Here is a 15897-nt window from a genome sequence, read left to right on the forward strand (position 1 = left end):
ACACACACACACACACACACACACACACACACACACACACACACAAATAATAGTCCTAAAAAGATGACTCTGGAAGCAGTCGTGAAATAGCATAAAGACCTAGCCTACTACAGTAGCGCAGGAAGGCTGCAGTTCTACTTCTCTGACAGGTGTTTTCAAATCTTAAGGCTGCAAGGCAATCACCTTGTATGCAGACACAGCTTCAACGTGTGTGTGTGTGTGTGTGCGTGTGCGTGCGCTTGCGTGCGTGTATATGTGTGTGTGTGTGTGTGCGTTCGTGCATGCATGCATACTTATGTGTGTGTGAGTGTGTGTATGTGCATGCGTGTGTGTGTGTGTGTGTGTGTCTAAAGAAAAATAAAAGAGAAATGAAGAGTTCAGATGCAAAAACCTCTAAGTGCCATTTCAGAAAATAATCTTAATTTATTTTTATTTAATACAAAGCTATCAAAATTGCACATTTTTAAATTGTATTTATGTAGTTTAACTATTTATATGTATTATCAAGTACATGAATTCTTGGGTTGCAGTTGACGTCATAGTGCTGCCCCTGGTGGCGATCTACAGCTGCTGGTGGACAACCCTGGCTTGGAGCCATTGAAACCCATTCAAAAGTACATGTTTTCGCTCTTCGACAGAATATTTTTATTTATTTTATTTTATTTAATTAGACCTTAAGACACACCATGGGTCTTATTTAACAGCTGAGAACCTCAGCTTTCCATAACTGAAAACGGTATTTTCCTAGCATCTACCAATCCGAAGGTAGCCCACTTTAAGTGCGGGGTTACTTTTCTAAAGATAGCGTTTTGTTTCCTTGGAAACGGACGCGGTTTATGCGTGATGTGCTATTTACATCGTGAACCTTAAACGGTGGTCAACACTGTGTTTTCCCCTTCCAAAATGCCTCAATTTTGTGCAGTAGTCGCTCATTTCCATGTTTACGTTGTCAAGGAGCTTCCTGTCCACCATATATATGAGTTACTGTTTCATTGTGAGTAACACATAGGCCTAAACCGCGTCCGTTTCCAAGGAAACAAAACGCTATCTTTAGAAAAGTAACCCCGCACTTGAAGTAGTCTACCTTCGGATTGGTAGATGCTAGGAAAATACCGTTTTCAGTTATGGACAGCTGAGGTTCTCAGCTTTTAAACAAGACCCATGGTGTGTCTTAAAGTCTAATTAAAAATATTCTGTCGAAGAGCAAAAAAATGTACTTTTGAATGGGTTTCAATGGCTCCAAGCCAGGGTTGTCCACCATTCCAAATTCGCGCGCTCCAGTGAAGGGAGATTCTGACGTAACTGCAACCCAAGAATGTAAACCAAACCAACAACGGTGTTCTCTAAAAATATAGAAGTGCAGGTCTTCAGAAATGGAGTTAGGGGGTTTTGTATCTGAACTCTTCAAATACAGAAACTCTGAGAAAATATGTAGTCGTGCGGTGATCATGTGTGTGCATGCGTGTGTGTGTGTGTGTGTGTGTGTGTGTGTCTATAAATAAAAGTGGAGATGGGGCTGTGTAGTCGTGCGGTGATCGTGTGTGTGTGTGTGTGTGTGTGTGTGTGTGTGTGTGTGTGTGTGTGTGTGTGTGTGTGTGTGTGTGTGTGTGTCTATAGAGATTAAGGAGGAGACTCACCTTGTATGCAGACACAGCTTCAACGTGTGTGTGTGTGTGTGTGCGTGTGCGTGTGCGTGCGTGTGCGTGTGCGTGTGCGCTTGCGTGCGTGTATATGTGTGTGTGTGCGTTCGTGCATGCATGCATGCTTATGTGTGTGTGTGTGTGTATGTGCATGTGTGTGTGTGTGTGTGTGTGTGTGTGTGTCTAAAGAAAAATAAAAGAGAAATATAGAAACTCTGAGAAAAATAAAAACTGTACTCGTGCGGTGATCATGTGTGTGTGTGCGTGTGTGTGTGAGTGTGTGTGTGTGTGTGTGTGTGTGTGTGTGTGTGTGTGTGTGTATGTGTGTGTGTGTGTGTCTATAGAGATTAAAGACGAGATGGGCCTGTGTAGTTGTGCGGTGAGCATGTGTGTGTGTGTGTGTGTGTGTGCCTCTCTATAGAAATTAAAGAGGAGATGGGGCTATATAGTCGAGCGGTGATCGTGTGTGTGTGTGTGTGTGTGTGTGTGTGTGTGTGTGTGTGTGTGTGTGTGTGTGTGTGTGTGTGTGTGTGTGTGTGTGTGTGTGTGTGTGTGTGAGTGTGTGTATAGAGATTAAGGAGGAGATGGGCCTGTGTAGTCGAGCGGTGCTCATGTGTGTGTGTGTGTGTGTGTGTGTGTGTGTGTGTGTGTGTGTGTGTGTGTGTGTCTGTGTGTGTGTGTGTGTGTGTGTGTGTGTGTGTGTGTATAGAGATTAAGGAGGAGATGGGGCTGTGTAGTCGAGCGGTGTTCGGGGTGGAGCCGTGCCAGATGAGCCTGCTGTTCTTCCTCATGTACTCCGCAGCAGCAGGGGGCGTCATGCAGCTCCTGGAGACCACGCCTGGAGCCGCACAGGAGTACAGGGTCAAGGTCAGACACACACACACACACACACACACACACACACACACACACACACACACACACACACACACACACACACACACACACACACACACACACACACACACACACACACACACACACACACACACACACTCAGTTGTGGGAGTCATGCAGCTACTAGAGACCACACCTGGAGCATCACACGCACACACACACACACACGCACGTACGCACACACACACACACACACACACACGCACGTACGCGCACACGCACACACAAACAAACACACACACACGAAGGTACGCACGCACGCACGCACACACACACACACACACACACACACACACACACACACACACACACACACACACACACACACACACACACACTCATGTGTGGGAGTCATGCAGCTACTAGAGACCACACCTGGAGCAGCACACACACACACACACACACGCGCGCACGCGCACACACACACACACACACGCACGTACGCGCACACACACACACACACACACACACACACACACACACACACACACACACACACACACACACACACACACACACACACACACACACACACACACACACACACACACAGAGACTGATTCATGGGCAGGAACCCCCACACCCCCTTTCTCACTTACCCTTAGGAGTTTAAAGTGATTGAAAGGACTAAGAAACAGTCAGAAAAAGGTGACACTGAAATAGGTGAAGAAAGACAGATGAGAGAGAAAGTGTGTGTCTGTGTCTGTGTCTGTGTCTGTGCCTTTGAGACAGAGATATCAGACATTGGAAGAAAATGAAAGATAGACTGATAGGGTAATAGGAGAGGGAGGGCAAGAAAGGGAAAATGCGAGAGACTCAGACACTGACTCTGAACAGGGGAGAAGGTATGAAGTAAGGAACACGAAGCGGAGATGGTGGCCTGATAAGGCAGAGAGAGATGAATGCTAAAGCGAGAGAGAGAGAGAGAGAGAGAGAGAGAGAGAGAGAGAGAGAGAGAGAGAGATGAATGCTAAAACGAGAGAGGGAGAGAGAGAGAGAGAGAGAGAGAGAGGGAGGGAGTGAGCTTCTGAGAGCGAGAGAGGGAGGGAAAGAGATGGAGGGAGACAGAGAAAGATGAATGAAAGAGAGAGAGAGGGGGGGGGCTTCTGAGAGCGAGAGAGGGAGGGAAAGAGATGGAGGGAGACAGAGAAAGATGAATGAGAGAGAGAGAGAGTGATGGAGAAAAAGAGAAAGAGAGAAAGATTAATTGAGGTGTGTGCCACGGTGATGGATAAGCGCCGGCAGATTTATCTCCTTTACTGTACCCCGCGAACGCCTCCAGGCAGATGGCAAGCGGCGAGCCAAACACATCAAATACCAACCCAACAGAACAGAACAGAACAGATGAGAACAGAAAGGAACAGTACAGTGCAGCAGGCAGGCACAGCTCTTCTCATCAGAGGCAGTACAGGGAGAGAAAATAACAAGTCCTCATTAATAAGCAGTGTGTTTCTGACACCATGTCCTTCGAAGGTGCATGGGGCTTGGATAGGGATGGGGTATCGGTGTATCAGTATCGGGTTCAGATATCAACATATTTTCAAAGATCAGATCGGATCGGAATTTTCCCAAAATATCGGAATTTTCCTGATACAGACATTGAGTCAGGTGCAATGTTAATTTGAAATCATAACACTTGCATATTAGTTTTCAGGATGGGATTGTTACTTTTTTACTTGTTGCTTTTTGCTTATTAATTTGTTTCCTGTTCTTCTGACTCCATTTTCTGACCAAATAGTCTGCTTGGGCCTACCTCAAGTTGAAACCCATGCATATGTGATTTTGGTATTGGATCGGAGTAGTATCGGTATCGGCAGATATCCAACTTTAGATATCGGGATCGGATCGGAAGTGAAAAAATGTGTATCGGTGCATCCCTAATTACAACCCCCATTAGGGCAGTCCGGGGCATTCTGAGGATTTCTTAAAAAGAATGAAAACATCCTAAAATGGTTACTGTAAATTGGATTAAATGGAATAAATGAAAGTCAAATCATAAGCTGTAGCCGCATAGCACAGTAGCGTGGAATAGTTGTCGAAAAGACTTAACTACCGCAGTAGGCCTACTACGCAGGGCTGTAACCAGACATTTTCAAATACTGAGGTCAAATACTGCATGTTGTACTGCACACTGTACATTTAGAATGCTTCAAACACTTCAGTCAAACTCTTAAGTTTGTTTCCATTAATCACTGCCTTGTGGATAAATGGGGGTGGGGTATACAGACTGAATTTATCATTATTGATCATAGATCGATTTTCATCATAGATACATTTTACACTACTGAAAAAAAATACAGAGGACATGACCTCTGTTTCCTCAATGGTAGTTACGGCCATGCTACTACCCTACTATGGCATTACACAAAGCCATAACTAATACTGTATATTACACCTTGGACATTGCCATTCTGGTAACAGCTAATTTAGAGAAGGGGCTATGCCATAACAAGTTAAACTCATACACAAAAGCTTGAGAGCAGAGTATAAATATATAGCTAATATCCTTTTCAAACCTTTATTTTACCAGGAAAATGGGCCTGTTGAGATTAAAAATCTCTTTTACAAGGGCATCCTGGCCAAGTGGCAGTACTAATTACAAAATTAAAATTCCAGTTGCATTAAAACAACAGATCTAGGAAGACAATAACAAATCAATTAAATCAATCACAAATGAGGGACTCAGTCTCAAGTGTTCTCACCCTGTAATTAAAATCGCCCAGTGGAATCAGTTCTGTTAATTTCAAGTCCTTTTGTAATTTGCTACTTGAGGTAGGAGCAGAAAACACAAAGGCCCCTTTCTTTCCCCTGTTCTGTATGATAACAGGGGACAGAGAGAAAATGCAAAGCTTATGAACGTTTTGAAGGGATGGAAGCAAAAAAATGAACTGCAAGGGCGTGCCACATTAAAATGCACATGTAGTGGAAACCACGAGCGGCTCTGCTCCTACACACTACATTTTGCAGTGTTAATTCAACACTCTCTAGAGTAGGACCAAACACGTGCTGTGGAAAGAAGATTCTTCGGGTCTTCTCTAATTGTTAATTAAGTGTTTGTAGAAGATCCTTTGTGTCCTAATTAAGTGCTAATTAAGTGTATATATAAATAGTAAACTATACAGATTGGTTAGTATATTTGACCTTACAGTGTTGAATTAAAATTACAAAAACAATTGTATGATGAAATCATGTGTAAGCAGTAAGGACGTCAGACCTTTGTGGCCCAAAGGTTGCTGGTTAGAATCTCCCCCATCCTCCTCCATGACAGGTACCCTGAGCATGGAATTGTCCTGCTGCACTGCTCCCTTGGGATGCCGTGGAGGAGGAGGTGGAGGATAGGCGAGCATACTTGTTTACGCATGGGCGGAAGCTGAAGCTTTTTTAGGCAATGCCTTCAGGCATGTTCATAAAGTTAATAAAACCAGGCTCTACTGAAATAGATGGAAATCCAAGAGTACAGTTGCAGGCAGTCTCTGATGACTGAAGGACATCAAAAATACACAGGTGAAATCAAAAGCAGAAACGCTGATTGTAATGAATGGGGAACTGAGCCTTGACCGTCGAGGTCTTTAGCAGAACCTTACAATTTCACAGGAGATTAAAAGACTGAGCAATGAATGTATTTTTCTGACATGGCGTCACCCTTTCCAAACCCCTAATTGTCCTTCTATGAAATATTGTGTTGGTTCTCCACTCATCTGTGGCTGAATTGCATGGGACTAAAAAAATGCCCTGGAAATTTCCGTGTGCCCCCCTAAAAATCCTTTTCTTCTTTTTTATTATTTACATAGCCGCAGAAGTGTAGACAAACGTTTCGGCTGTTGCCTTCGTCAGTGTCTCCAAACGTTTGTCTACACTTCTGCTGCTATGTAAATAATTCAAAAAAACCCCGAGTGCGATCCACTTTTTCACCTCCCAAGTTATTCAACTGTTGACGCACCACACGGAAGAGCGCGGTGTATCTGAACTACTCCCCCTAAAAATCCAACAGGATCGGCCCCTGAGGACTGGCTGCGAGCCGGGAAATGCCCCGTGTGCCAGAGTACCAGTTCAGGGCCTGCACTCAACTCTACGTAATGGAGCTGTGTACCGAGTTTATTTTCAGTGTTCACGCTGCGTTGCCACCAGCTACTACACTACAATTTACTGTACGCATTCAACACTGATTACCACTTTGCTCTTGCAGATGCCAACTACCATCGAGTGCCTATTTTCCATCTGTTTCAAAAAATATAATATTGTTTGGGATTTTAAGCCTTTATTTGGAAAGGACAATTTGAGAGTTTGGAAGGAAAAGAGTGGGATTGAGAGATGTGGAAGGATCGGGAAATGAACCTGGGCGTAACAGTCAATGCCTTAGCTGTTTGAGCCATGGTCAAGGCCCCGTTTGGCTTCTTTAACATTATTAAACAGAGCTAATATTGACAGAACCCCTTATCACAAGGAGAAGTAGACACATTTCTACTCTGCTCCAGACCCCCTGGACAGTGGTGTAGTCTACTTTTTTATGTTGGGTATACTGTATATTTGAGCATTTTTTGAAGTGGGTATACTGTATATATTTGTGCTATTGAAAACAATGGATCAATCAATTTTAAGTGGGTATACTGAAATCCCTGAAATTTAGAAGTGGGTATACTCCGTATACCCGTGTTCTACGTACACTACACCACTGCCCCTGGAGCTCTTTCCTCAGTACCACCATGCAACTTGGGAACCACGTACAAAGACAGTATGTCAGTATGCGCTCCACTCAGCAGTGGTAGAAGGTAGGGATGCACCGATACACATTTTTTCGCTTCCGATCCGATATCGATATCTAAATTTGGATATCTGCCGATACCGATACTACTCCGATCCAATACCAAAACCACATATATGCATGGGTTTCAACTTTTGGTAGGCCCTAGTAGACTATTTAGTCAGAAAAGGTAGTCAGAAGAACAGGAAAACAATTAATAAGTAAAAAGTAGCAAGTGAAAAAGTAAAAATCCCATCCTGAAAACTAATTATGCAAGTGATATGATTTCAAATTAACATTACACCTTGTTAAACGTCAGTATCAGGAGAATACAGATACCTTGGGAAAATTCTGATCCGATCCGATATCTGAATTATGTTCATATCTGAACCCGATACCGATACACCGATATCCCATCCCTAGTAGAAGGACACAAGCAGCTTCTGGCAGATGTTGCTTTTCCTCAGTATTCTGAGGAAATAAAAGTATTTGCTGTACCTTCTTCATTAGCCCAATGTTGTTCACGCCTCAGGTCAGATATGGAGATATGGAACATTCATAACCAGAAAGAGGAGGAGGAGTACCGTCATGATGAAGAGAACAGGAGAGGAGTAGCTTCATGATGAAGAGAACAGGAGAAAGAGTAGTAGCCTATAGCTCAGGACTACAGTGCAGTACAGCACATCCATCAGGGGAGGGAGTAGAGGAGCACATTAACTGAAGTCATAGGCCCAGTGAGCCTAATCACATGGAGCTGTACTAGGGATGCAAACGATTAATCGATTAATCAACTTTAATCGATTAAAAACCATTAGTCACAATTAATCAACAATTCAATTGACAAGAGACCCAGGTGAAATGGACATGTGAGGAGTGTGTGTGAAGAGGGGTGTGAATAGTGGGGATATTTAAATCACCTTTGGATTAAATAATTGAAATAGAATTAATTTAAATGTGGTATTTTATCTCAAATTTAGTTTTTAGTTTTTTTTTCCAGAGAAACATTGATATTTCGGGGGGAAACACAGATTATCAATTAATCGTAAGTCGATCGATAAGGCTATCAACTAATGATTAATGAATTAATCGATAATTTGCATTCCTAAGCTGTACTGTACTGTACTGTAGGAGATGGAAGTGAGGCGCGCCGCACATCATCAATCAGGATGCAGGAGGTGCAGCATTGCCACTCCAATCAAATGGACAATGAGGTGGAGATCGGCGGTGCTGCACTGCACAAAACAAGTAGAAGAGATGTTTGTGGCGTGGCACAACACAGCACACCTCATTAAAAATAAAACATGAGACTTGTACACTTTCATCAAATGAATGGCAGGTTCAACATTTCCAATCAAAAAGGACACAGCATAATATTCCTGAGGAAAAAAAGTCTGTAGAGTAAACTTTTAGCTGCATGTAGGCTGTCTCTCTTGTCAAAGATGAGCAAGAGGCACCACACACAGGAAATCACAGAGGCACTGCAAACTAAGAGTGCATTGCAATATGCGACCTTGCCTCCTCCACTTGCCTCCTCCACTTGCTTCTCTCCTCGTACCTGAAAGTAATATGTCATGATGACAGCACTGACAACAAAATAATAAGTGATCTTAGGCTCAACACTGCCGCAAACAAAGTTTCAGCACTTATCCTCCTCGACCTCAGTGCCGCCTTTGACACGATAGACCACAACATACTAATTGACCGCCTTGAATCTTGGGTAGGCTTGTCCGGTCACGTCTTAGAGTGGTTCAAAACATATATTACAGGAAGACAGTTTTTTGTCACCATCGGAGAATACGTCTCCAACAAGTATGATGTGCCTTTTGGAGTTGCTCAGGGTAGTTGCTTGGGCCCTCTCCTCTTCTCTCTCTATATGTTGCCCCTGGGCTCCATCATCAGAGAGCACAATGTTGATTTTCATAGCTATGCCGATGACACTCAACTATATATCTCTGTCGAGCCTAGCCAAACCACTGCCATTCATGCCTTGACTAAATGCATGTCTGCCATTACAGATTGGATGAACAGTAACTTCCTAAAATTAAATGAAGATAAAACTGAAGTGTTGCTCATTGGGCCTAAGAAAAAACGTGCAAAACTCCACTCAAGCCTAGGTGACCTAAGCATACACATTAAAGATAAGGTTACTAGCCTAGGTGTGGTCATAGACTCAGATTTGAGCTTTGAGCCTCACATCAACAAGATAACAAAATCTGCTTTTTTCCATCTTAGAAATGTCAACAAAGTGCGCGGCTTGGCCCCCCGACAAGACGCTGAGAAACTTATTCATGCCTTTGTCACCAGTACGATAGACTACTGCAATGCTCTCTTCTCTGGTCTCCCAAAAAAATTAATTGACAAATTGCAACTCATTCAAAATTCTGCGGCAAGAATCCTAACAAGAACCAGAATGAGAGAGCACATCTCTCCTGTCTTGGCAGACCTGCACTGGTTACCTGTCTCATACAGAATCGACTTTAAGATTCTGCTCACAGTATTTAAAGCATTAAATGGACTTGCCCCTAGCTATATCTCAGACATGCTCTCTTTTTATGCCCCTGCTCGAGCTCTCAGGTCCACTGATGCCAAGCTGCTAAAGACCCCCACCCCCCCGCAGAAGAAGATCGGCGACGCCGCGTTTGCCTGCTATGCGCCCAAGAGATGGAACGCCCTCCCCATCGAGATCCGATCAGCCACCTCCGTCGACTCCTTTAAGAAGCAGCTGAAGACCCACCTCTTCATCCTTGCCAACTCCTAGCTGCTAAGGCGTCATAGTGTCCCAGCTGCCGCAGCGCCCTTACTACTCGCAATCCAGCCCTGGCAGGGGGCTCCCCTAGGTGGCCGCTGGTCTCTGCCTGAGGTTTCTTCCTGACTACAGGGGGTCTTTTTTTTCTCAGACCTCACTGAGCTTTTTTTCCCCCTCACAACTATGAATCAAGCGAAAGGGAGTTTTTCCTCACCCCTGATGCCACCAGGGGCCGCACCTGAACGCCCAATCTCTGTGTGACTATCTATGACTTATGATAGGCCCAGCCACTATGGACCTTACACATCTAAGAATCCTGGTCCTAACCTACGTTGACCTTATGACTCTACATTCTCTGTCTATCTCTTCTTCCTCTGCCTTCCTGCTTTTTCTGCCTCTCCTCTATACCTCTCCTTTTAAATCTATCTCTAACAATGTTTTTTTCCCATTTGTTAAGCACTTTGAGTTACATGCCTTGTATGACACAGTGCTATACAAATACAATTATTATTAAATACAATTATTATTATCAGCATTATATTTCAATATCTTACAAAAGCTCAATTGTAGAGTCTTTTTCTCATTTGCAATTGGGATGGTGAATGAAAAACAGTCCCCCAAAAGTTGTTGTGGCTAGGCTGACAGCTGGGAAACTTTATCGTTTTCTCCACGGAGGAGGGGCCAGGAGGCGGGACGAGGAGACAAGCGCAAGTGGAGGAGGCAAGGTCGCATATTGTATCGCACTCATAATCAAAAGGAGTAAGGAGGAGAGCCTCAAGGACTCTGGAAGTCAGGGAAGTACAAGCAGAAGCAAAAGCACAAGCACAAGCAAAAGACTCTAGAGAGTGCTGTGCTCCACTCCAGAACTCTGAAGCAGAACTAATCCCAAAGGAGCGTTGAGGCGGAACGTGGAAACATGAAAAGGTCAGGAAGAAGAGTGCACTTGGACCGCCTTGCAGTCAGTCACAAGGGTTGCCTTCCTACACAGTAATTCCTATTCTCTATTGAGTCCGCACACAAGTGGAAGAATTCACCAAAGACTGGATTGCTGAAGTGGTTTTATTATTATTATTATTAACTTTTGAGTGTCCTGCTAAGGTCAAGTTACCATGGAGATTCGCAATACTGTAATGTGTGGGGTTGACCAGTCACTCATTTCAAAATCATTTCGAATATGTGCGACTTATAGACTCTCTTAAAAAAATGAAAACTAATATCAAGTCATACTATACAATACGCTTTCCAGTTCTTGGAAAGCAATTTCCCCATCACTTACACACAGCGAACAGTGCAGCCCAATGTTCATAGAATCACTCACTATTCTCTTAGGGGAATATTGGCTTCAAATATGGAAAAATGATGGGTTAAAATGACTAAGATTCAAGAAAATGGCAATAGCAGAACATGCATCGTCCTACAATTCAATTGAAACTTTGGTAATGTATCTGTGCTTTTCCCACCTGTAGCTTTCCCTACTCTCCAAACCCTGTGCCGTTCTCATCTGACAACTTATGTGATTGGATTTCAAACCCAGAGTGACATGTCTCCGAGATCGAAATTCAGAAAATTCAGGGTTGATTTTTTTCTGTTTTCTATTGTATATCCTCTTACTGCAGATGGCGCCATAATTGGGCCTTCCCACTCTGCTGAAAACACTCAACGAGTGCATCCCAATATGTGACCTTGCCTCCTCACTTGTGCTTGTCTCCTCGTCCCGCCTCCTGGCCCCTCCTCCGTGGAGAAAACGATAAAGTTTCCCAGCTGTCAGCCTCGCCACAACAACTTTTGAGGGACTGTTTTTCATTCACCATCCCAATTGCAAATGAGAAAAAGACTTAACAATTGAGCTTTTGCAAGATATTGAAATATAATGCTGTTGTCAGTGATGTCATCATGACGAGAAGCAAGTGGAGGAGGCAAGTGGAGGAGGCAAGGTCGCATATTAAAACGCACTCAACTACATCATAACATCATTGCTATGACAATGCGGAGGGTCTGTAACTGATTAAGATTTGGTCATTACCATTTTGGTGACAATAAGGTTATAACAAAGGCTCTGCGCTAAGGGGTTAAGAATTATTATCATTATTATTAGGGCTGTTGTGCCTTTAGTATTAGACAGGACAGTGAAGAACAGACAGGAAATGGCTGGGAGAGATAGATGGGTAAGGATTAGGAAATGATCCAGGACGGGAATCGAACCCCGGTCGCCTGCATAGCAATCCAGTGCCCAGCCGTTGACACAATCAAAAGGTCCCAAATTCATGAGATATCACCAGATTCGCCCGTGGCTTGTTCAGTCACTTGTCTTCCCTGCACGTCTTTGGTTTATCTTTATCGTTCTCTCTGGGCATTGCTATTTTGGAGCCAGATAGGTAGATAAACAGAGACTCTGCTCTACGGGGTTATATTAAGAATTGAACACATTCCAAAGGCACCAATTTCATGAGATATTACCCATGTCCCATGTGTAAGGCATTGTTGTGAAACGTAGAATCTGCACTGTCACCATATGGTTAACTCAATATGCCCCTGGGCCGGACTGGCCATCTGGCATAGTGGACATTTCCAGGTGGGCCCTGCACCCTCGTGGGCCTCTATTTTCAGAAATTTAAAATCACATTTCTGAAAATAGTGGACCACGAGGGTGCGGTGCCCACTGGTGAGTCAGTTCTGCGCCGCTAATTATGAGGTGGCCCTTTAAGCCAAAAGTGCCCGGCCCCTATTTCTCCTCCAGTGCAGCCCTGAATATGCCCCTGGGCTTACTTGTAACCTGTTGTAGCCTGACAAGCAAGTGACAGTTTTTTTCGTCCACGGCACTTCTGATTGGATCCTTATTTAACTTGGCTGTTCAAAGTGAACTAAAGGTCAGACAAAACATCCCCTTAATCAGACAGGAGTAAGGAGACAAGGGAGCTAGTGGCCTACGCTGTTGTTGCTGTGTGTGTGTGTGCGTGTGTGCGTGCGTGCGTGTGTGTGTGCGCGCGCATGTGTATGTGTATAATTTGGCTCAACCCTGCATCGACCCTGTCACAACTCAAGCCTGCAAATTGGAGCGCAGCTCAGCAGGGCCTCTGACAGAACGGGCCCAGGACAAAATCATCTGAAAGCCCCACCCCAAATACATACAAATGTAATGAGGACCCAACTCTGGGCCTCCTCTGTCCCTGGGCCCAGGGCAGCTGACCCTTTTTCCTGACCCCCCTGTCATTTTTTCCCTGCAGCTCAGATACTGTGGTACAAGGAGGACGAACACTCTTCTTTAGTGAGCCATGTTAAAAACTAGGCTGCTGATTGAATCTGTGGCCCATCTCCCAGGAGGGAACAGGAGGGAGGCGGCTTACTAATGTACACACACACAGCGACGTGGCGCTACGCTACGCAGCTGTCACTTTCACAAAGGCACGGTGTTTGACAGAAGCTGCACGGGGAGGCGACGGCACACCTCATCACACCTCCTCTCGTCATAACAGCAGGAGGTGTAGCAGCCGCCTCTCTTGAGTTGAAGAGGAGCAGAGCAGGCAGAAGGAGAGTTAGGCTAAGTGTTAAGTGGAGAGGAGTCTGTTTAGTGCTAAGAGTTGGTGTTAAGTGGAGAGGAGTCTGTTTAGTGCTAAAAGTTGGTTGTTAAGTGGAGAGGAGTCTGTTTAGTGCCGAGTACTCGTTTAGCTTTGGCAGCCGCAAGCACAGAGGGGGAGCGAACACTTTATTTGTTTATATCTCGATAGCCAGGGGCGCCACTAAAAATGTTGGGCCCCATGAAAGTTTTATATTTTGGGCCTCCAAAATGACAAATTATGTTTTCAGCATCCTTCCAGGGGCCCTGTCAGTGCTGTCGGGCCCTTAGAATCTGTAACACCTTTCCCTCCCTCGCAGAACCCATATCGATAGCTCTTCTCCTCAGCCATATGTCGCTCTAGCTAAGCATATACCCCCAATTAAATGGAAAGAATATGGATGAATGTAGGGCTGCATGCACGATTATGGAAAAAAATCATAATCACGATTATATTGGTCAAAATCGTAATTACGATTATTAATCACGATTATTGATTTTTTGCAGGTTTTTTTCGAAAATTATAACAAGATGAAATATAACCAAGAATGAACTATATACGGGATGAGCAAAATAAAATGAATTGTAATAGTTATGTAAAGGCAATAGCATGAAACCTATTGGACAGATCTCTGGCCAGAAACACCAGCCTTTCAGTATGTTCTGGCTTCAAGGACGCTCTCAAAGGTAGGTCACTGTTGCCACGATTAAATCACGATTAAAATTCCGACTTCGATTTCACTAATTTATCACGATATTCGATTATTTTCGATTAATTGTGCAGCCCTTGATGAATGGGTCTACTGCACACACTCCAAGGTGCAACAAAAATGACAGATGAATTATTAGCTGCAGCATCTGGCACAGGGGAATGTATACTCTACATTTCATGTTAGGGTTTAATAAAACCACCGTATATAGCCCATTTGTAGTAACCTATTAGAAATAGGCTATGTGGGCCTTGCCGTGGCCAACCGGTAGGGCACTCCCCTGCCATTTGGCAGACCCCGGTTTGATTCCCGACCTGGGTCCCTTGCCGACCCCTCCCCCGTCTCTCTCCCAATTCGCTTCCTGTCCACCTCTCACACTGTCCTATCAAAATAAAGTAAAAAAAAAATCTTTAAGAAAAAGAAATAGGCTATGTGAAAGGGAAATAAATAGGATAATTGAAACGTGTTCCTTTCTCATTATCATACTTGATAAGGTTATGTGGATTTTATGTATTTTTTTTATTTCTAACAAGAACAGTCGGGCTTGTTGTGTTAGTGGACTTGGCATGCTAAATGTCAGAGTACAGGTGGCAGCACAGATGCCTGATTACATCTCAACACCTGAAACTGGCGTCTCTGTCATAGATCCCACTTCTCTTTCCACTCATCCATTCTGAGGGCTCTTAACTTTTTAGTTTTCGGATTACAGAATCTGATGAAGACGGTCGAAACGTAAGCCATGAAATAATGGGGAAAAAAAACAAAAAAAAACAATGGAGTTCAAGGATTTTAAATTTGCGGACACCTCTGAAAACTACTCCAAAATTACAGTCAGCCTTTGTCCTGCACCTTTTCTTGAGGTGTGCACAATCTTCACCTTCAACTCTTTACTTGTTAGCGTGATAATTAATCCACAATTGAATTGAGCCCTTATCAATAATCCAACAAGTCTTATTGCAAACATTCTCATTCTCATGGAGCATGAGTACAACTCTTGAAATGAATGCGTTGCTTTGCCACACCACAGTAAGCCAGTAGCTTGTTCATTCACTTGTCTTCGCCGCCCGCACGTCTTTGGTTTATCATTGTATTCTCTTGGGGCGTTGCTATTTTAGAGCCAGATAAGCACACTGTAGAAGACTTGCTTTTGCATAGCACAAATTCGATTACACAGTCTGACACAAACTTGTCCCGCAGCAATAAAAAAAAAAAGCCAAGCACTATTTTTTACAATTGGCGTAGCCACTTGGTTTTTAACTTTGGTTCCTTCTCCAACAAATTGTTTCCCTGTGGGTAAAGACAAGCACTCTGTATGCTAGAACTGTTACAATTAGTTTCATAATGTCCAATTGCACTGCTTTTTTTGCCCCCAAAGTCTCTTGGCAAGTGAGATAAACAGAGGCATTATGGCCTACTTTGTAAATTCACTAAGTTTTGCAACAGACCCACCACTAGCTTTAAAAAAAAACTCAATTAGTTTGTTTATAAGGGAAAAGTTACATTTCCTCTGAACTCTACTTGTAGTTGGCAAATCCACAGTACCCAGTGCTGCCCTCCTGTGGTGGGTCAAGTGAACAGCATGAATCCCACTACCATCAGTGCCTAACTGC

At 43.8% G+C, this 15897-nt stretch overlaps 1 protein-coding gene across 2 annotated transcripts in view; it reads left to right on the plus strand.

Annotated features, from left to right (window-relative positions):
- si:ch211-127i16.2 (probable flavin-containing monoamine oxidase A) overlaps positions 1-15897 on the plus strand; it is a 158216-nt gene that overhangs the window by 23122 nt on the left and 119197 nt on the right. For both annotated transcript variants that reach the window (XM_063211399.1, XM_063211398.1), the window contains one exon: positions 2350-2507. In XM_063211399.1, coding sequence (XP_063067469.1) covers positions 2350-2507 — 158 coding nt within the window. The remainder of the gene's footprint in view (positions 1-2349; positions 2508-15897) is intronic.

The sequence above is a fragment of the Engraulis encrasicolus genome, chromosome 11, assembly GCF_034702125.1.
Source record: "Engraulis encrasicolus isolate BLACKSEA-1 chromosome 11, IST_EnEncr_1.0, whole genome shotgun sequence".
Lineage (NCBI taxonomy): Eukaryota > Metazoa > Chordata > Actinopteri > Clupeiformes > Engraulidae > Engraulis > Engraulis encrasicolus.